Source organism: Nerophis lumbriciformis, linkage group LG12 (assembly GCF_033978685.3).
Source record: "Nerophis lumbriciformis linkage group LG12, RoL_Nlum_v2.1, whole genome shotgun sequence".
Lineage (NCBI taxonomy): Eukaryota > Metazoa > Chordata > Actinopteri > Syngnathiformes > Syngnathidae > Nerophis > Nerophis lumbriciformis.
Window position 1 is genome coordinate 1,844,688 of NC_084559.2, and position 22,474 is coordinate 1,867,161.

General features: G+C 46.0%; 1 protein-coding gene across 2 annotated transcripts in view; it reads left to right on the plus strand.

Moving 5' to 3' along the window:
• The window catches only part of LOC133623017 (splicing regulator ARVCF-like), a 670,015-nt gene that overhangs the window by 506,845 nt on the left and 140,696 nt on the right, over nt 1-22,474 (plus strand). For both annotated transcript variants that reach the window (XM_072914236.1, XM_072914237.1), the window contains one exon: nt 10,155-10,338. In XM_072914236.1, the coding sequence (XP_072770337.1) occupies nt 10,155-10,338 (184 nt within the window). The remainder of the gene's footprint in view (nt 1-10,154; nt 10,339-22,474) is intronic.

Consider the following 22,474-nt stretch of genomic DNA (forward strand, 5'->3'; position numbering starts at 1 on the left):
TACCGGGGAAGAAACACAAACAAACCACCACTACGTGGAACGTCACAGAAGGCTCAGGTCGCATTCATCTGACGGGTGAAGTGAAGTGAAGTGAATTATATTTATATAGCGCTTTTCTCTAGTGACTCAAAGCACTTTTACATAGTGAAACCCAATATCTAAGTTACATTTAAACCAGTGTGGGTGGCACTGGGAGCAGGTGGGTAAAGTGTCTTGCCCAAGGACACGACGGCAGTGACTCGGATGGCGGAAGCGGGGATCGAACCTGCAACCCTCATGTTGCTGGCTATTTAATTAGGTTCGTGGTGAAAAGATAAGTGTGACCAGTAGATGGCAGTCACACATAAGAGATATGCGTAGACTGCACTACGATGGCAGTCACACATAAGAGATGCGTGTCGACTGCAGTATGACTCAAGTAAACAACTGCAAAATGTTACATGTTCCATTGAAAATATAGAACATTACACACGGCGTTTAAAAATCCATCAAAATGTTTTAGTTCGACTTTGGTAAGCTATGAAGCCACACCGCTTCATGTGCTTCAACATACAAGTATTATTATGGTGTGTGTATAAGGTAAGCCATACTATCTGTTGGGTTTTTTCGCAGTATTATGCAAAATCTACTTTTCTTACCTTCTGGTACCTGCTGATCTGTATTTGGGATCTGCATGAATCCTGAAAATTTGCGCGCATCCGCCTTTGTAGTTGGTACCGACCCATAGTCGATAAGCTTCTTCTTTTTCTCTATCTTCTTGTTATGTGACATTCATCCTCCGCTGTTGCCATTTCTAATATAAAGTAGTGTAAAGTTCTTATTTATATCTGTCAGTAAACGCGTCATGAAAGCACTAAAACATACCGGTGTAGTGAGTTGACATTATTCACCCAAGGAACTTTAGTTATTAGAGAGTTCCGGTCGGACGGTTTTTCACGGGACGCATTTCCGGCGTTGTTGTTGCACTGGTTAACCACGGATGAGGAGATGCTTGTTGTGGTTTATAGAGGGGAGATGACGGCACAGACACCAGGGGGTAGTAATGTTCAAAGATCTATTATATATATAGACCAAATATATATATATATATATATATATATATATATATATATATAATCATCAAACAATACTAACATACGAACCTCGGATTCAGGAGGAACAGTGTGGTTTTCGTCCTGGTCGTGGAACTGTGGACCAGCTCTATACTCTCGGCAGGGTCCTTGAGGGTGCATGGGAGTTTGGTCAACCAGTCTACATGTGTTTTGTGGACTTGGAGAAGGCATTCGACCGTGTCCCTCGGGAAGTCCTGTGGGGAGTGCTCAGAGAGTATGGGGTATCGGACTGTCTGATTGTGGCAGTCCGCTCCCTGTATGATCAGTGCCAGAGCTTGGTCCGCATTGCCGGCAGTAAGTCGGACCCGTTTCCAGTGAGGATTGGACTCCGCCAAGGCCGCCCTTTGTCACCGATTCTGTTCATAACTTTTATGGACAGAATTTCTAGGTGCAGTCAAGGCGTTGAGGGGATCTGGTTTGGTGGCTGCAGGATTAGGTCTCTGCTTTTTGCAGATGATGTGGTCCTGATGGCTTCATCTGGCCAGGATCTTCAGCTCTCAATGGATCGGTTCGCAGCTGAGTGTGAAGCGACTGGGATGAGAATCAGCACCTCCAAGTCCGAGTCCATGGTTCTCGCCCGGAAAAGGGTGGAGTGTCATCTCCGGGTTGGGGAGGAGATCTTGCCCCAAGTGGAGGAGTTCAAGTACCTCGGAGTCTTGTTCACGAGTGAGGGAAGAGTGGATCATGAGATCGACAGGCGGATCGGTGCGGCGTCTTCAGTAATGCGGACACTGTATCGATCCGTTGTGGTGAAGAAGGAGCTGAGCCGGAAGGCAAAGCTCTCAATTTACCGGTCGATCTACGTTCCCATCCTCACCTATGGTCATGAGCTTTGGGTTATGACCGAAAGGACAAGATCACGGGTACAAACAGCCGAAATGAGTTTCCTCCGCCGGATGGCGGGTCTCTCCCTTAGAGATAGGGTGAGAAGCTCTGCCATCCGGGGGGAGCTCAAAGTAAAGCCGCTGCTCCTCCACATGGAGAGGAGCCAGATGAGGTGGTTCGGGCATCTGGTCAGGATGCCACCCGAACGCCTCCCTAGGGAGGTGTTTAGGGCACGTCCGACTGGTAGGAGGCCGCGGGGAAGACCCAGGACACGTTGGGAAGACTATGTCTCCCGGCTGGCCTGGGAACGCCTCGGGATCCCCCGGGGGGAGCTGGACGAAGTGGCTGGGGAGAGGGAAGTCTGGGCTTCCCTGCTTAGGCTGCTGCCCCCGCGACCCGACCTCGGATAAGCGGAAGAAGATGGATGGATGGATGGATGGACAATACTAAATATACTAACTAAGGAAATGGAGTGTGACAAAATCCAAGAGTGTGTATGGTGTAAAACTATGTGTGTAGATAAGCTGTTGAGTGCTACCGTAAATGTTGAACGAGAGACGAGGAAGTCCTGGGGAGAGAGAAGTCTACAGGTCCGAGTCCAAAGCGAGGGAAGTCAAGGATCGAGGGAGGCAGTCAGAGTCCAGAGGGAGATCCAGGGAAAAGTGAGACGCACAGCTCACTTTCAAGGCGACAGAGGGTACTGCGGGGACGACACTGAAAATACGGAGGGGTAAACACAGAGAGAGCTGGATTGCATCAAGCAGGACGTGGCTTACTGTACGTGAACAGAAGGTTATATTCCGGCGCGGGATGGCCGGTTGAGCAGGCTTATGAAGGCAGCTCGCTCATCACAGGCAGGTGTGCTGATTGCCGGTGAATGATTGCAGCTGAAAAATAGACCATTCATCCGCTGTGCGCCTTATAATCCGGTGCGCCCTATGGTCCGGAATATACGGTAGATATAACTATCTCATTATATTTACATTGTGTTTATGAGTGAGGGCCAACAGTTACCACCAAACCTATTTGTGGTGCCACAAATAAATTAATGTTTGGTACAAAGCATGATTCCAAACAAGAACTGAACACACACACATACTTTCAAAGTCTTCTGTTCGTGTACAGGACTGTGGAAAAAGTCAATCAGCTCCACATTTGGTGAGGCTGTCGTCTCATGCCTCGCAGGAAGCAGGTGTCAGAGTTGCAAAAGGTTGACGAGCTGTCGTCAAATAAGAACACATTATAGGAAACTTTCCCCTCATGTTTCTCTCTTGGCAGAGAAAACCACTTCTGCCCAGGCACAACCACAACATAGTCTGTGGTTATTTTTAGCTTTGGCCAAACCCTCCGAGACTTTGCTCCCCTTTATGAACATTTACCAGCGGAAATGACGACCGTCTGGAAAATGTAAAGACAAACGTCTTAAAGCAAGGCAAGACATGAACAAGCCCGCAATTAATTTGTCATTATTGGGCAAGAGGGAGTCTAAATCTATGGGTAGTTTATTAGTCTGTTTGCATGTATTGTTTATGCAAAGTCTGCTATACGCTGTTGTGTGTGTAGTTTATCTGAACATAATAGCTCTGAGCTTCTGTTGGCAGGAATAAGAAGCATTTGTTTTTTAGTTGCCTCAGATAAGATTGTCAGCTTAATGTTTCCTAAATGTAAAAGGAGGAATGGAGGAGTGCGATAAGTGATGACGGACAGTCAAAGGAACCTGAGGGATGACTTAATGAAAACAAAAGCCTATAGACATCCATTTTTTATTGTTACCTCTGCTAAGCATTTTTTTTGGTTAACTGCTTTTCCGACAGTTTACAATGTCCATCCATCCATCCATCCATCTTCTTCCGCTTATCCGAGGTCGGGTTGCGGGGGCAGCAGCCTAAGCAGGGAAGCCCAGACTTCCCTCTTCCCCAGCCACTTCGTCCAGCTCCTCCCGGGGGATCCCGAGGCGTTCCCAGGCCAGCCGGGAGACATAGTCTTCCCAACGTGTCCTGGGTCTTCCCCGTGGCCTCCTACCGGTCAGACGAGCCCGAAACACCTCCCGAGGGAGGCGTTCGGGTGGCATCCTGACCAGATGCCCGAACCACCTCATCTGGCTCCTCTCGATGTGGAGGAGCAGCGGCGTTACTTTGAGCTCCCCCCGGATGACAGAGCTTCTCACCCTATTTCTAAGGGAGAGCCCCGCCACCCGGCGGAGGAAACTCATTTCGGCCGCTTGTACCCGTGATCTTGTCCTTTCGGTCATGACCCAAAGCTCATGACCATGGGTGAGGATGGGAACGTAGATCGACCGGTAAATCGAGAGCTTTGCCTTCTGGCTCAGCTCCTTCTTCACCACAACGGATCGATACAGCCGGATAGTCGAACCTCGGATTCAGGAGGAACAGTGTGGTTTTCGTCCTGGTCGTGGAACTGTGGACCAGCTCTATATTCTCGGCAGGGTCCTTGAGGGTGCATGGGAGTTTGCTCAACCAGTCTACATGTGCTTTGTGGACTTGGAGAAGGCATTCGACCGTGTACCCCGGGAAGTCCTGTGGGGAGTGCTCAGAGAGTATGGGGTAACGGACTGTCTTATTGTGGCGGTCCGCTCCCTGTATGATCAGTGTCAGAGCTTGGTCCGCATTGCCGGCAGTAAGTCGGACCCGTTTCCAGTGAGGGTTGGACTCCGCCAGGGCTGCCCTTTGTCACCGATTCTGTTCATAACCTTTATGGACAGAATTTCTAGGCGCAGTCAGGGCGTTGAGGGTATCTGGTTTGGTACAATGTGATTCTTTGTATTCTTACTTGCTCTATATCAGTGGTTCTTAACCTTGTTGGAGGTACCGAACCACACCAGTTTCATATGCGCATTCACCCAACCCTTCTTCAGTAAAAAATATATAGCTTTTTTTTTTTTTTCCAATTCAAGACAAAGTTATATGTTTTTTTTACCCGGGCACAAAATGAACCCTGTCCCTCGGGAAGTCCTATGGGGAGTGCTCAGAGAGTATGGGGTATCGGACTGTCTGATTGTGGCAGTCCGCTCCCTGTATGATCAGTGCCAGAGTTTGGTCCGCATTGCCGGTAGTAAGTCGGACACGTTTCCAGTAAGGGTTGGACTCCGCCAAGGCTGCCCTTTGTCACCGATTCTGTTCATAACTTTTATGGACAGAATTTCTAGGTGCAGTCAAGGCGTTGAGGGGATCTGGTTTGGTGGCTGCAGGATTAGGTCTCTGCTTTTTGCAGATGATGTGGTCCTGATGGCTTCATCTGGCCAGGATCTTCAGCTCTCACTGGATCGGTTCGCAGCTGAGTGTGAAGCGACTGGGATGAGAATCAGCACCTCCAAGTCCGAGTCCATGGTTCTTGCCCGGAAAAGGGTGGAGTGCCATCTCCGGGTTGGGGAGGAGATCTTGCCCCAAGTGGAGGAGTTCAAGTACCTCGGAGTCTTGTTCACGAGTGTGGGGAGAGTGAATCGTGAGATCGACAGGCGGATCGGTGCGGCGTCTTCAGTAATGCGGACGCTGTATCGGTCCGTTGTGGTGAAGAAGGAGCTGAGCCGGAAGGCAAAGCTCTCAATTTACCGGTCGATCTACGTTCCCATCCTCACCTATGGTCATGAGCTTTGAGTTATGACCGAAAGGACAAGATCACGGGTACAAGCGGCCGAAATGAGTTTCCTCCGCCGGGTGGCGGGGCTCTCCCTTAGAGATAGGGTGAGAAGCTCTGCCATCCGGGAGGAGCTCAAAGTAAAGCCGCTGCTCCTCCACATGGAGAGGAGCCAGATGAGGTGGTTCGGGCATCTGGTCAGGATGCCACCCGAACGCCTCCCTAGGGAGGTGTTTAGGGCACGTCCGACCGGTAGGAGGCCGCGGGGAAGACCCAGGACACGTTGGGAAGACTATGTCTCCCGGCTGGCCTGGGAACGCCTCGGGGTCCCACAGGAAGAGCTGGACGAAGTGGCTGGGGAGAGGGAAGTCTGGGCTTCCCTGCTTAGGCTGCGGCCCCCGCGACCCGACCTCGGATAAGCGGAAGAAGATGGATGGATGGATGGATGGACAAAATGAACCATGCATGAACATCACCTTGTTCAAAGAACAAAACCAACACATTGCATAAACTCACAACAATTTACACACCTGCAAATCAGTGGGACTTCTGCTGTTGCCGTATCCGTAATACGCCGATATGGAGAAGTTTTTATTTACACGATGTGTCAGGTGTGTCTCGACATCCGCGGCGGAGGGTCCGACTCACCAAACCCCTAGGGTTCGATCAAACCCAGGTTAAGAACCACTGCTCTATATACAGTCGTGGTCTGGAGTCGACATACACTTAAGAACATAATGTCAGTTTCCAATAATTTCTACAACTCTTTTTTTTTTTTGTGACTAAGAGTGTCTGGAGCACATACTTGTCACAAAGTATGTAAGGTTTTAGAATGGCCTTCCCAAAGTCCTGACTTAAAGGGGAACATTATCACAATTTCAGAAGGGTTAAAACCATTAAAAATCAGTTCCCATTGGCTTGTTTTATTTTTCGAAGTTTTTTTCAAAATTTTACCCATCACGCAATATCCCTAAAAAAAGCTTCAAAGTGCCTGATTTTAACCATCGTTATATACACCCGTCCATTTTCCTGTGACGTCATAGCGACATTAGCTCGGATTCAGACTCGGATTTCAGCGGCTTAAGCGATTCAACAGATTACGCATGTATTGAAACGGATGGTTGTAGTGTGGAGGCAGGTAGCGAAAACGAAATTGAAGAAGAAACTGAAGCTATTGAGCCATATCGGTTTGAACCGTATGCAAGCGATTGATGTGTGAGGGAGCAGGGTTGGGGTGTAGCAGGGGTGTATAATATAGCCCGGAAGAGTCAGGGCTGCATGGGATTCTGGGTGTTTGTTCTGTTGTGTTTATGTTGTGTTAAGGTGCAGATGTTCTCCCGAAATGTGTTTGTCATTCTTGTTTGGTTTTGGTTCAAAGTGTGGCGCATTATTAGTAAGAGTGTTAAAAAAGAAGATGTATATTGTATAACAAGTGTTGGGCTAGCACGCTGTTAATATAGATTGTAGAAGGCGCCAAATGTTGTACCATCATGGTACGCCCTTATTATAGCTGTAAGGGTGAAAATCGGTGAATATTGAAGTCCGGAAGTCTCACGGGAAAATCGGGGGGTTCAGCAAGTAAGCTGCTGAGCCGCATCAGAGTGATCAAAGAGCCGCATGCGGCTCCGGAGCCGCGGGTTTTTGACCCCTGAACTAGGTTTACAGCATATGAAATACATTTGGCAACAACATGCACTTTGAGAGTGCAGACAGCCCAATTTTCATCAATTAATATATTCTGTAGACATACCCTCATCCGCTCTCTTTTCCTGAAAGCTGATCTGTCCAGTTTTGGAGTTGATGTCAGCAGGCCAGGGAAGCTAGGGTCGATATTCTTCTCTTGATCATCTTCGGTGGCATAAGGGACGGTGTGAGCCAAGACATCCAGGGGGTTTAGCTCGCTCGTCTGCGGGAACAAACTGCCGCCATTGCTTGCCGTGCTACCGAGGTCCTTTGTCCCTGAATTGCTCACACACTCCGGCAGATTCAATGGGGGTCTGGCGGCAGATTTCTTTGACTTTATCGTTGGAAATGCATCTGCTTTGAGTGTCGCAGGATATCCACACATTCTTGCCATCTCTGTCGTAGCATAGCTTTCGTCGGTAAAGTGTGCGGAACAAACGTCCAATTTCTCGCCACTTTCGCATCTTTGGGCCACTGGTGCAACTTGAATCCGTCCCTGTTCGTGTTGTTACACCCTCCGACAACACACCGACGAGGCATGATGTCTCCAAGGTACGGAAAACAGTCGAAAAAACGGAAAATAACAGAGCTGATTTTACTCGGTGTTTGAGAAAATGGCGGATTGCTTCCCGATGCGTTTAATTTGCCAAAATTCACCCATTTAGAGTTCGGAAATCGGTTAAAAAAATATATGGTCTTTTTTCTGCAACATCAAGGTATATATTGACGCTTACATAGGTCTGGTGATAATGTTCCCCTTTAAACGTGTGGATAATGCTGAAGAAACAAGTCCATGTGAGAAAACCAACAAATTGTCATGATCCGTGGTCCGGATCATGTTTTTGTCATGTTCTGTTAGTTTTGGACTCTTTTAGTTCCTGTTTGACACCTGAGTTTGTTTTAGTTACCATGGCAACTTATGATTTTCACCTGCCGCTTGTGTTCGGGTTGCTCACCTGGCTCTAATCAAGAGACCATTATTTAAGCCTGTCTTTGCCAGTCAGTCGTCCTGGTGTCATTTGTTTGCTTCATGCAGCCCTCTATGTAAGTCTTGTTTATTTCATGCCACAGTTAGAGAGTTGTTGCCTTGTCCATAGTTCCATGTTTCCTGCGCTAAGTTTTTGCCTTAGCTTCCGCGTGCGATAGGCACACTTGCCTGTGTTGTTTGCCTGTTATTTTGTACTTAGATTAATAAATACATTCCTACCTGCAAGCCTTGTCCGGAATAGTCCGTTTGCATCCCGGGAGAACAAACCTCGCAGTAAGCTGCGAAAACCACGTCGTGACACAAATTTAGCTGAACTGCACCAATTTTGTCAAGAGGAGTGCTCAAAAATTCAGCCAGAAGCTTGTGGATGGCTACCAAAAGCGCCTTATTGCAGGTAAACTTGCCAAGGGACATGTAACCAAATATTAACTTTGCTGTATGTATACTTTTGATCCAGCAGATTTGCTCACATTTTCAGTAGACCCATAATAAATTCATAAAAGAAGCAAACTTCATGAATGTTTTTTTTGACCAACAAGTATGTGCTCCAATCACTCTATCACAAAAAAAATAAGAGTTGTAGAAATGATTGGAAAAAATATCAGTCAAAGTCTGGACCCTCAGGAGGAGGTCCAGACTGAGTCCAAGGGGAAAAAACTCATTTACCATAGCACACATAAACATGTTACATATAATCACAACAACTCGCAACAGGGGGTAGGGGGAGGGGTTGGGGCCCTGGAGGTCGACTGCTGCTATAAAGCGCCGTCCATCACCCCGAAGGTGAATCAAGCGGTGGTGAAGGCGTGGGGTGGGGGTGGGGAGTGTGTTTGTGTATATGCCCATTGTCTTTGGGTGTAGTGGTGTTGTGTTCATAGGCCCAGGGCCGTTCTGCATGCAATGCAAGCAACGACTTCCAGGTGTCGTTGAGGAGGGAGGGAGGTCAAAAGCGTCCATCTTTGAAAGTCCTCAGGGGATGTTTACAGAACAGCCTGTTCTTGTCTCAAGGCCATTCTGGGGAGTCAAATCGTAGATAAGGATTTTTGTTGTTCCTCAAGCAGACACTACAATGGCTTGCCTGTTCTATCCGTCCATGTTGGCTCTCATATCCAATTTTTCCTTTTCAGCAAGCTTCTCCATGATGTGATCCATCTTGCGATTCAGTTCAGAAATCGCCCCAGACCGTGATCCCACAGCCCGGCCCAAACCTTCCATTGCGACGAACAGCCTTTGGGCTCCTTGAGTGTCTGCCATCGTCTTACAAATTTTACGATACACCGGAGCAATGCCCAGCGCAATCAGCAGGTGCCCCGCGATCATGGTTCTAATGGACCAAAATTTGGACCAACATGTCTATACAGTGGTACCATGGTTCATTAGTAATCTGCTCCAAAAGGTTAGACGGGGGACCTAATTGTACACAGTACATAGTATTGTCCCTGGAGAAAATGGTTGCTGAGACTTGGGCGATATACTCCCTTTTGTGGGATTTGTTCTTCACATTTGATAAGGTATATTACAAAAGGAATATACAGAGATATGAAATGGATTTCATGGCTGAGTATTGATTGCAGAGTGTTGGTAGCCAGCTAAGCCCTGACAGGAAAATGAAAGTACTGTTACATTGCTACAGTTGCAACAATGTAACCGGAGCAAGCTTTTATGAACAGCCCTTTTTATTCTGTATTTACGTTCTGGAATGCAGTTTGCTGCCAATCTAAACATGCTTTTGACTGTGAGCATAAAGAATTGACAGCTGTTATATACTGGCTCAACATTGCTCAATTTCTGTACCCCATTCCAAGACCTCAGGTCCGTGTTTTTTCCTTCCAATCTTTTCATTCCTCTCTTACCTCTGCGTTCTTGCTTATTATTGTATTTTTCCATTTATAATAATTTCTTTATTGCCTTTTTACTCATCTTTATTATATGTTCCCCCCCTCCCTGCGTAGGAACTCTTTGGAACCTTTCCTCCTATGAACCCTTGAAGATGGTGATCATCAACCACGGTATGCAAACAATGACCAACGAGGTCATAATCCCACACTCTGGTTGGGAGCATGAACCAAACGAGGACTCCAAGCCACGCGACGCAGAGTGGACCACTGTCTTCAAGAACACATCTGGGTGCCTAAGGTATGTTCAACCAACTACTGGACTTCTGTTGGTTGTTTCCATCGCACATTAATGTGATTGTTAATTTAAGCTGGTTTATAAAATGTGTTTACATTTTTTTTTTTAGTGAGATAATATTTATTACAGAACCTATTTACTACTTCTATATGCATAATTACATGTTGACAGAACTGTAGTTATATAATGAGAAGTTCTGAGATATGTAGGGATCAGTGACGTGCGGTGAGGTTCATGACTGGTGAGGCACTGACTTCATCACAGTCAGATTTACAAACATATGAACCCTAAAGAGTATCTTATTCACCATTTGATTGGCAGCAGTTAACGGGTTATGTTTAAAAGCTCATACCAGCATTCTTCCCTGCTTGGCACTCAGCATCAAGGCTTGGAATTGGGGGTTAAATCACCAACAATTATTCCCGGGCGCGCCGCTGCTGCCCACAGCTCCCCTCACATCCCAGGGGGTGAACAAGGGGATGGGTCAAATGCAGAGGACATATTTCACCACACCTAGTGTGTGTGTGACAATCATTGGTACTTTAACTCATTGGCATTGGTAGGCCTATTTTAGGGGGGCTCAAGCCCCCCTAAAATATTCTTAAGCCCCCCTAAATAATTTGGTGTTTTTTTGTTTTTTTTTACAAATAAATGCCGACATATTCATTATAAAGTGGCCCAAATATGAGTTTAAATAAATAATCATATAACCTGTTATTATTCACTCAGTTTCCCCCCACTTCGTAGCGTAAGGTAGAGAGCCCCTTTCGTGCGTCGGTATCCAATCCATTCCACTTGTTCATATAGAAAATGCCCACATCACTCAAATTCCATCCCGCATTTTCTCTGGGACCTTGCTTGCGGTCCTGCAGATGTACGAAGCACATTATCTTCCTTTACTATGAGTGAAGCTGCACAAAACCTTGTGTGTGCAATTGTAAATCATTTATTTTTTAAGTTTTGTGTTTCTTGTAGAATCTATATAAAGTAATATACATAAGCCTATTGTTAAAATAATGAAAAAAACATCATTACCGTATTTTCCGCACCATAAGGCGCCCTGGGTTATAAGCCGCGCCTTCAATGAACGGCATATTTCAAAACTTTGTCCACCTATAAGCCGCCCCGTGTTGTAAGCCGCATCTAACTGCGCTAAAGGAATGTCAAAAAAACAGTCAAATAGGTCAGTCAAACTTTAATAATATATTAAAACCAGCGTGATGTGGGCGCGCATGGAATCGTATATCAACATGGACGGAGCTGCGTGAAAAAAGCCACCCGGCCTCTTCGCGTAAACTTAAACTTACCTTAACCACTTGCTCATCTTTTCTTCATCCATCCCTTCGAGTTAGCTTTTATGATGACGCCGGCTGGAAAGGTCTCTTTTGGCAAGGTCTTCCTTTTGAATATCACCATGGGTGGAAGTTTCTGGCCATTAGCATGGCAAGCTAGAACCACAGTGAAGGATGACTTCTCATTCCCTGTGGTGCGAATATTCACCGTACGTGCTCCCGTTGTATCCACAGTGCGGTTCACAGGAATATCAGTTGCTGTGAAATAGTAATCCGTGTGTGGATGGAGAGATTGCGTCTTTTCATGAACCGGATCCCTGTCGCTTAGTAGGAGCCATTTTGTGGTCTTTACAGATGTAAACACACAAAGGAAATGAAACGTACGGTAATATCCGCGCGCTTTTTCGTCTTCTACGCGGGCGGGTGGTTGCTTACAGTAGAAGAAGAAGCGCTTCCTGTTCTATGGGGGCGGGTGCTTACCTTGGCGGTTGCTTGCGTAGAAGAAGAAGCGCTTCCTGTTCTACCGGGAAAAAAGATGGCGGCTGTTTACCGTAGTTACGAGACCGAAACTTTATGAAAATGAATCTTAATATTAATCCATATATAAAGCGCACCGGGTTATAAGGCGCACTGTCAGCTTTTGAGAAAATTTGTGTTTTTTAGGTGCGCCTTATAGTGCGGAAAATACGGTAAATATATTTGTTTTATTGTATTGTTACATTAATAGCTGTTTTATTATTACAGGATGGCTTGTTAAACATTTAATAGGATTTTCAGAGGGAGGAAAAACCAAGACATTTAATATAAAATGTAAAATGAATAAATACATAAAAAGAAAAAGAAAATATATGGTTAAAGGCCATCGTCCCGGGGAGCATTTCATTTCGTCCCGTGCATTTTTTTAAAATAATAATAATAACAATGAATAATTTCTAAGTCTTTGTTAGCCGTGTGTGAAGTTTTGTGCTCGTGCATAACATTCGCTCGCATCCTGTGCATCTCCTGGGGGCAAAGCCCCCCCTGTCCTTAAAAGCTAGTGACGCCCCTGCTTTAACTTGACTTTAACTTTACACATACAAACTGTAGCACACAAAAAAGCACATTTAATTAAAAAAAACGTTATTATGGTCTTACCTTTACTTATAAGTGCGGGAACAGTGGTGTTCGGTGTGGAGGAGTTGTGAATGAATGAAATATGAAATCCTAATGTAGTGTCCCAGCAGTCGTTCACGGCTCCTCTGGCGCGAGCAATGTTGTTTTTGCACTTTTTGGCTTCTTGTTAAGTGACTTTTTTTGGGTGGATTCGGTCTTGCACGTGGAGGGTTTGGGTGTGGGCTTTGGTTGGTGTGGCGTTCCCGTCGGTGGGTGCAGTCTGCGGCGAATGTGTCTTCAGCACCAGGAGGCGTGGTTACGCGTGCCTCAGCCAGTGCGTCTTCGCAGCAGTTTTATGATCGCTCAGCACAAGAAATACTTTACACACATACAGTTGTTGACAAAATACACTGTACATTATATACCTCAGCTAACTAAACTATGGAAATGTATAATATAGTTCATATAGCAATACGGTCTCACTGCACAGCAGACCAGCAGTTAGCCGAGTCCGTCCATGTTGAGGCACTGAGTGACGCGCCTCGACTGGCTGCTGTTCACCGCACCGTCTCTTCTCAGTATTTGAACGGCAAATGTGAAAATTCAGCGATTTTGAATAAAAATAATCTAAAACTGGTGAAGTTAAATGGAAAATAACTTTATAGTATAATCACTGGATACATATAACAATTTAATTTTTTTTTTTTCTTTTTACATTTTTTTCTTTCCATGATGGCAGGTGAGGCCCCGCCATCTTTATATCACAAAACCCAAAACCAGTGAAGTTGGCACATTATGTAAATGGTAAATAAAAACAGAATACAATGATTTGCAAATCCTTTTCAACTTATATTCAATTGAATAGACTGCAAAGACAAGGTACTTAATGTTCGAACCGGAAAACTTTGTTATTTTTTTGCAAATATTAGCTCATTTGGGATTTAATGCCTGCATCATGTTTCAAAAAAGCTGGCACAAGTGGCAAAAAAAAGACTTGAGAAAGTTGAGGAATGCTAATCAAGCACTTATTTGGAACAGGTGAACAGGCTAATTGGGAACAGGTGGGTGCCATGATTGGGTATACAAGTAGATTCCATGAAATGCTCAGTCATTCACAAACAAGGATGGGGCGAGGGTCACCACTTTGTGAGCAAACGCATGAGCAAATTGTCGAACAGTTTAAGAGCAACATTTCTCAACCAGCTATTGCAAGGAATTTAGGGATTTCACCATCTACGGTCCGTAATATCATCAAACGGTTCAGAGAATCTGGAGAAATCACTGCATGTAACATTGAAATCCAGTGAACCTTAATCTCTCAGGCGGTACTGCATCAAAAAGCGACATCAGTGTGTAAAGGATATCACCACATGGGCTCAGGAACACTTCAGAAAACCACTGTCAGTAATCATTTATCAACAACACCCAGAAACACCGCCGGCTTCGCTGGGCCCGAGCTCATCTAAGATGGACTGATGCAAAGTGTAAAAGTGTTCTGTCATCTGACGAGTCCACATTTCAAATTGTTTTTGGAAACTGTGGACGTCGTGTCCTCCGGAACAAAGAGGAAAAGAACCATCCGGATTGTTATAGGCGCAAAGTTGAAAAGCCAGCATCTGTGATGGTATAGGGGTGTATTAATGCCTAAGACATGTGAAGGTATCGGACTGTCTGATTGTGGCAGTCCGCTCCCTGTATGATCAGTGCCAGAGCTTGGTCCGCATTGCCGGTAGTAAGTCGGACACGTTTCCAGTGAGGGTTGGACTCCACCAAGGCTGCCCTTTGTCACCGATTCTGTTCATAACTTTTATGGACAGAATTTCTAGGCGCAGTCAAGGCGTTGAGGGGATCTGGTTTGGTGGCTGCAGGATTAGGTCTCTGCTTTTTGCAGATGATGTGGTCCTGATGGCTTCATCTGGCCAGGATCTTCAGCTCTCGCTGGATCGGTTCGCAGACGAGTGTGAAGCGACTGGGATGAGAATCAGCACCTCCAAGTCCGAGTCCATGGTTCTTGCCCGGAAAAGGGTGGAGTGCCATCTCCGGGTTGGGGAGGAGATCTTGCCCCACGTGGAGGAGTTCAAGTACCTCGGAGTCTTGTTCACGAGTGAGGGAAGAGTGGATCGTGAGATCGACAGGCGGATCGGTGCGGCGTCTTCAGTAATGCGGACGCTGTATCGATCCGTTGTGGTGAAGAAGGAGCTGAGCCGGAAGGCAAAGCTCTCAATTTACCGGTCGATCTACGTTCCCATCCTCACCTATGGTCATGAGCTTTGGGTTATGACCGAAAGGACAAGATCACGGGTACAAGCGGCTGAAATGAGTTTCCTCCGCCGGGTAGAGGGGCTCTCCCTTAGAGATAGGGTGAGAAGCTCTGCCATCCGGGAGGAGCTCATAGTTAAGCCGCTGCTCCTCCACATGGAGAGGAGCCAGATGAGGTGGTTCGGGCATCTGGTCAGGATGCCACCCGAACGCCTCCCTAGGGAGGTGTTTAGGGCACGTCCGACTGGTAGGAGGCCGCGGGGAAGACCCAGGACACGTTGGGAAGACTATGTCTCCCGGCTGGCCTGGGAACGCCTCGGGGTCCCACAGGAAGAGCTGGACGAAGTGGCTGGGGAGAGAGAAGTCTGGGCTTCCCTGCTTAGGCTGCTGCCCCCGCGACCCGACCTCGGATAAGCGGAAGAAGATGGATGGATGGATGGATGTGAAGGCACCATTAATGCTGAAAGGTACATACAGGTTTTGGAGCAACATATGTTGCCATCCAAGCAACGTTACCATGGACGCCCCTGCTTATTTCAGCAAGACAATGCCAAGCCACGTGTTACAACAGCGTGGCTTCGTAGTAAACGAGTGCGGGTACTAGACTGGCCTGCTTGTAGTCCGGACCTGTCTCCCATTGAAAATGTGTGGCGCATTATGAAGCCTAAAATAGCACAACGGAGACCCCCGGACTGTTGAACAACTTAAGCTGTACATCAAGCAAGAATGGGAAAGAATTCCACCTGAGAAGCTTCAAAAATGTGTCTCCTCAGTTCCCAAATGTTTACTGAGTGTTGTTAAAAGGAAAGGCCTTGTAACACAGTGGTGAACATGCCCTTTCCCAACTACTTTGGCACGTGTTGCAGCCATGAAATTCTAAGTTACCGTATTTTTCGGAGTATAAGTCGCACCTACCGAACATGCATAATAAAGAAGGAAAAAAACATATATAAATCGCACCAAACTATGAAAAAAACTGCGACTTATAGTCCGGAAAATATGGTAATTATTATTTGCAAAAAAAAAAGAAAAGTTTATGAGTTTAAACATCAAATATGTTGTCTTTGTAGGGCATTCAATTGAATATGGGTTGAAAAGATTTGCAAATCATTGTATTCTGTTTATATTTACATCCAACACAATTTCCCAACTCATATGGAAACGGGGTTTGTACACAACATGCCAACTTCAGTGGTTTTGGGTTTTATACTTGGAATCCTCCGCAGATGTTTGCGTGGCTTGGCACGCCCAGATCACGCCCTCTTATACGGATACAAATCATACTGAAAATAACCATGCGCTTGAGCTTGGGCACGTTCTGACCAATCACAAGTCAGTATACGAGGTGCTTCTTCCTCCTGTTTAGAGCCAACCACAGAGCCATTGTCAGCCTGCCATTAATTGCTGTGTCTCCGAGATCTGAGCACAGGGGGGGAAATGAATGAAAAGAAAAACGAATGGTTGTGTCAGGAAGAAGATGAAGAAGAAGATTGATGTGCGTGGCCAAAACCGACTCGGGGAAATTAGTGCTGCACTCGGTTTGAGCTCCTCGGTCTCCGGTGCCACGACCACCTGCTGCTGCTGGCTGCCTTGCATGGCCAAAGAGTCACAGGAACAGCAATAGGGGGCGAAATAATCGCCTACTTCAATGAATATATTTCCTTACAAATATGAATATGAATATACGGGGTGGGTGGAGGGCGGGGTGGTGTAGTGATTTACCAGGAGTGTTGAGCGAGGTGAGGAAGTCCAAGAGGGCGAGGCAAGCTTGGAGGTCCAGTGGAAAGGGCGAGGCAAGCTTGTAGGTCCAGGGGCAAGAGCGAGGCGTCAAAATCCGTGTCCAGGCGGGAGGTCGATATCCAAAGAGACAGCCAGAAAACCAGAGGGAATACGGGGAGACGAGACACACAGCTCGTCACCAGGAATGCTGCTGGATGACGACACAGAAACACAAGACAAATAATAATAATTATAATAACTGGGATTTATATAGCGCTTTTCTAAGTACCCAAAGTCGCTTTACATGTAGAACCCATCAAACATTCACACCTGGTGGTGGTAAGCTACTTTCATAGCCACAGCTGCCCTGGGGTAGACTGACGGAAGCGTGGCTGCAATTTGCGCCAACGGCCCCTCCGACCACCACCTATCATTCATCATTCAATTCACCGGTGTGAGTGGCACCGGGGGCAAAGGGTGAAGTGTCCCGCCCAAGGACACAACGGCAGCGATTTTTGGATGGTAAGAGGCGGGGAGCGAACCTGCAACCCTCAGGTTTCTGGCACGGTTGCTCTACCCACTACGCCATGCCGCCCCAAATGAATACGGACGGGGAGAAACACAGAGAGAGAGTATAGAGCTAGAGACGTGTTGGCTTCATCATCGGCGGTCACTCGAACGAGTATGACGATCCTCCTGGTAGGGGGGTATCCCTTTATGGAGGATGCCTGTGCGTGACTTTGTTTAACGTGGGGAGACTGGTGCACAGACAGTCATCACACGATCCTTGACAGATCCGGGTCAGGGTCCAGTGGCATGGAGTCCAAGACGACTGGGGGACCCTTTTCTGCTGCAGCCTTCATCCGCCATCCCAGTCGTTGTGACGCTCCACAGGGTTAGCAATCATCCTCCGCCTGTTCCACCGTTGAGGTCTTGGGTTATATCCCCATAACTGGGCCCACATCAATCAATCAATCAATCATCAATCAATGTTTATTTATATAGCCCTAAATCACAAGTGTCTCAAAGGGCTGCAGAAGCCACAACGACATCCTCGGTACAAAGCCCACATAAGGGCAAGGAAAAACTCACCCCAGTGGGACGTCGATGTGAATGACTATGAGAAACCTTGGAGAGGACCGCATATGTGGGTAACCCCCCCCTCTAGGGGAGACCGAATGCAATTGATGTCGAGTGGGTCTCACATAATATTGTGAGAGTCCAGTCCATAGTGGATCTAACATAATAGTGAGAGTCCAGTCCATAGTGGATCCAACATAATAGTAAGAGTCCAGTCCATAGTGGATCTAACATAATAGTGAGAGTCCAGTCCATAGTGGATCTAACATAATAGTGAGAGTCCAGTCCATAGTGGATCTAAAATAATAGTGAGAGTCCAGTCCATAGTGGATCTAACATAATAGTGAGAGTCCAGTCCATAGTGGATCTAACATAATAGTGAGAGTCCAGTCCATAGTGGATCTAACATAATAGTGTGAGAGTCCAGTCCATAGTGGATCTAACATAATAGTGTGAGAGTCCAGTCCATAGTGGATCTAACATAATAGTGAGAGTCCAGTCCATAGTGGATCTAACATAATAGTGAGAGTCCAGTCCATAGTGGATCTAACATAATAGTGTGAGAGTCCAGTCCATAGTGGATCTAACATAATAGTGAGAGTCCAGTCCATAGTGGATCTAACATAACAGTGAGAGTCCAGTCCATAGTGGATCTAACATAATAGTGTGAGAGTCCAGTCCATAGTGGATCTAACAAAATAGTGTGAGAGTCCAGTCCATAGTGGATCTAACATAATAGTGTGAGAGTCCAGTCCATAGTGGATCTAAGATAATAGTGTGAGAGTCCAGTCCATAGTGGATCTAACATAATAGTGTGAGAGTCCAGTCCATAGTGGATCTAACATAATAGTGTGAGAGTCCAGTCCATAGTGGATCTAACATAATAGTGAGAGTCCAGTCCATAGTGGATCTAACATAATAGTGAGTGTCCAGTCCATAGTGGATCTAACATAATAGTGAGAGTCCAGTCCATAGTGGATCTAACATAATAGTGAGAGTCCAGTCCATAGTGGATCCAACATAATAGTGTGAGAGTCCAGTCCATAGTGGATCTAACATAATAGTGAGAGAGTCCAGTCCATAGTGGATCTAACATAATAGTGAGAGTCCAGTCCATAGTGGATCTAACATAACAGTGAGAGTCCAGTCCATAGTGGATCTAACATAATAGTGTGAGAGTCCAGTCCATAGTGGATCTAACAAAATAGTGTGAGAGTCCAGTCCATAGTGGATCTAACATAATAGTGTGAGAGTCCAGTCCATAGTGGATCTAACATAATAGTGTGAGAGTCCAGTCCATAGTGGATCTAAGATAATAGTGTGAGAGTCCAGTCCATAGTGGATCTAACATAATAGTGTGAGTCCAGTCCATAGTGGATCTAACATAATAGTGAGAGTCCAGTCCATAGTGGATCTAACATAACAGTGAGAGTCCAGTCCATAGTGGATCTAACATAATAGTGTGAGAGTCCAGTCCATAGTGGATCTAACAAAATAGTGTGAGAGTCCAGTCCATAGTGCATCTAACATAATTGTGAGAGTCCAGTCCATAGTGGATCAATATAATAGTGTGAGAGTCCAGTCCATAGTGGATCTAACATAATAGTGTGAGAGTCCAGTCCATAGTGGATCTAACATAATAGTGTGAGAGTCCAGTCCATAGTGGATCTAACATAATAGTGAGAGTCCAGTCCATAGTGGATCTAACATAATAGTGAGTGTCCAGTCCATAGTGGATCTAACATAATAGTGTGAGAGTCCAGTCCATAGTGGATCTAACATAATAGTGAGAGTCCAGTCCATAGTGGATCTAACATAATAGTGAGTGTCCAGTCCATAGTGGATCTAACATAATAGTGTGAGAGTCCAGTCCATAGTGCATCTAACATAATTGTGAGAGTCCAGTCCAAAGTGGATCAATATAATAGTGTGAGAGTCCAGTCCATAGTGGATCTAACATAATAGTGTGAGAGTCCAGTCCATAGTGGATCTAACATAATAGTGTGAGAGTCCAGTCCATAGTGGATCTAACATAATAGTGAGAGTCGAGTCCATAGTGGATCTAACATAGTAGTGTGAGAGTCCAGTCCATAGTGGATCTAACATAATAGTGAGAGTCCAGTCCATAGTGCATCTAACATAATTGTGAGAGTCCAGTCCATAGTGGATCAATATAATAGTGTGAGAGTCCAGTCCATAGTGGATCTAACATAATAGTGTGAGAGTCCAGTCCATAGTGGATCTAACATAATAGTGTGAGAGTCGAGTCCATAGTGGATCCAACATAATAGTAAGAGTCCAGTCCGTAGTGGGGCCAGCAGGACACCATCCTAAGAGATGTTCCCAGCCGATGCACAGGCGAGTGGTCCACCCCGGGTCCCGACTCTGGACAGCCACCGGACCTGTGCCCCCCCCCCCCTCCACAAGGAAGAGGGGAGCAGAGGTGTGCCTGATTTTAACCATCGTTATATACACCCGTCCATTTTCCTGTGACGTCACATAGTGATGTTCATATAAACAAACATGGCGGATAGAACAGCAAGCTCGGATTCAGACTCGGATTTCAGCGGCTTAAGCGATTCAACAGATTACGCATGTATTGAAACGGATGGTTGTAGTGTGGAGGCAGGTAGCGAAAACCAAATTGAAGAAGAAACTGAAGCTATTGAGCCATATCGGTTTGAACCGTATGCAAGCGAAACCGACGAAAACGACACGACAGCCAGCGACACGGGAGAAAGTGAGGACGAATTCGGCGATCGCCTTCTAACCAACGATTGGTATGTGTTTGTTTGGCATTAAAGGAAACTAACAACTATGAAATAGGTTTACAGCATATGAAATACATTTGGCAACAACATGCACTTTGAGAGTGCAGACAGCCCAATTTTCATCAATTAATATATTCTGTAGACATACCCTCATCCGCGCTCTTTTCCTGAAAGCTGATCTGTCCAGTTTTGGAGTTGTTGTCAGAAGGCCAGGGAAGCTAGGGTCGATAAGGGGTTTAGCTCGCTCGTTTGCGGGGAACAAACTGCCGCCATTGCTTGCCGTGCTACCGAGGTCCTTTGTCCCTGAATTGCTCACACACTCCGGCAGATTCAATGGGGGTCTGGCGGCAGATTTCTTTGACTTTATCGCTGGAAATGCATCTGCTTTGAGTGTCGCAGGATATCCACACATTCTTGCCATCTCTGTCGTAGCATAGCTTTCGTCTGTAAAGTGTGCGGAACAAACGTCCAATTTCTTGCCACTTTCGCATCTTTGGGCCACCGGTGCAACTTGAATCCGTCCCTGTTCGTGTTGTTACACCCTCCGACAACACACCGACGAAAGTGAGAAAATGGCGGATTGCTTCCCGATGTGACGTCACATTGTCATCGCTCCGAGAGCGAATAATAGAAAGGCGTTTAATTCGCCAAAATTCACCCATTTAGAGTTCGGAAATCGGTTAAAAAAATATATGGTCTTTTTTCTGCAACATCAAGGTATATATTGACGCTTACATAGGTCTGGCGATAATGTTCCCCTTTAACGCAGGAAACATAGGCGCTAACAAACAGCATGAACTATGGTATTGCATGAAACAAGCAACTAGCGTAACTATGGAAACAGACATGAAACGAGCAATGACGCCAGGCCGACTGACTGGCAAAGGCGGTTTAAATAGTCCCTTGATTAGAGCCAGGTGAGCGTCCGAACACCAGCGGCAGGTGAAAATCATGCGCAACCAAAACAAACAAGAGTGCACAAAAAAACAGGAACTGTGGAGTTAAACTAACAGAACATAACGAAAACATGATCCGGACTATTTGTATGTACAATATATTTGACTCACAGTATCAGTCCTTAAAAAACCCCAACAACTAATTCTGTTATTTTCACCTTTGCCTTTTTCACGTATGTATATCCACCAGCTTTTCTGCACACCCAAATGCTCATTACCCTTGATGTCCGTATGTTACTGCTGGCAGAAAATATAATCTCCCTGTCGCTGTCACTTGCTCAACACTTGATGCAGTCTGTGCTGTGGAGAATATGGCTCCATGGTAACTGTAACCAAGCCCGCAGTTGCTTGGATGCGCGGTTTGTGCATTGGGATGAAGTGCTGATGCCAGGGAGAGTTTGTTTATTCACACCATCAAAGACGCGACTTACACCTCAATGAGACTGCGCTTGCTTTTGGTGTAACAGTCTGTGTTAAAAAGATGAGGGTTTATTGTAATGGTGAAAAGCAAAAGCCACTTAGGGCCTGATCCACTGAACGTTTGCAAGTGTATTAAAACATGTGCAAACTTATTAGTGCAAACAAAGCTGATCTATTAAGCTCGTGCACTGAGGATTGCGTTTCTTAAATGCACAAAATCGCGACCACAATACATTTAGCGTGCCTGTCGTCATGTACAGTCGAGGTCAAAAGTTTACATACACTTGTAAAGAACATAAGGCATGGACTGTTATGGTTGTAGGAGGGAGCTGACGGCAACATACACCAGGGGATGGTATAGCTCTATGTATTTATTATATCCATCCATCCATTTTCTACCGCTTATTCCCTTTGGGGTCGCGGGGGGCGCTGGAGCCTATCTCAATAATCAAACAATCCTAACTATACTAACTAAGGAAATGTGAGTTTTTTTCCCTTGGACTCAGTCTGGACCCCCCTCCCGAGGGTCCAGCCTTAGACTGATATTTTT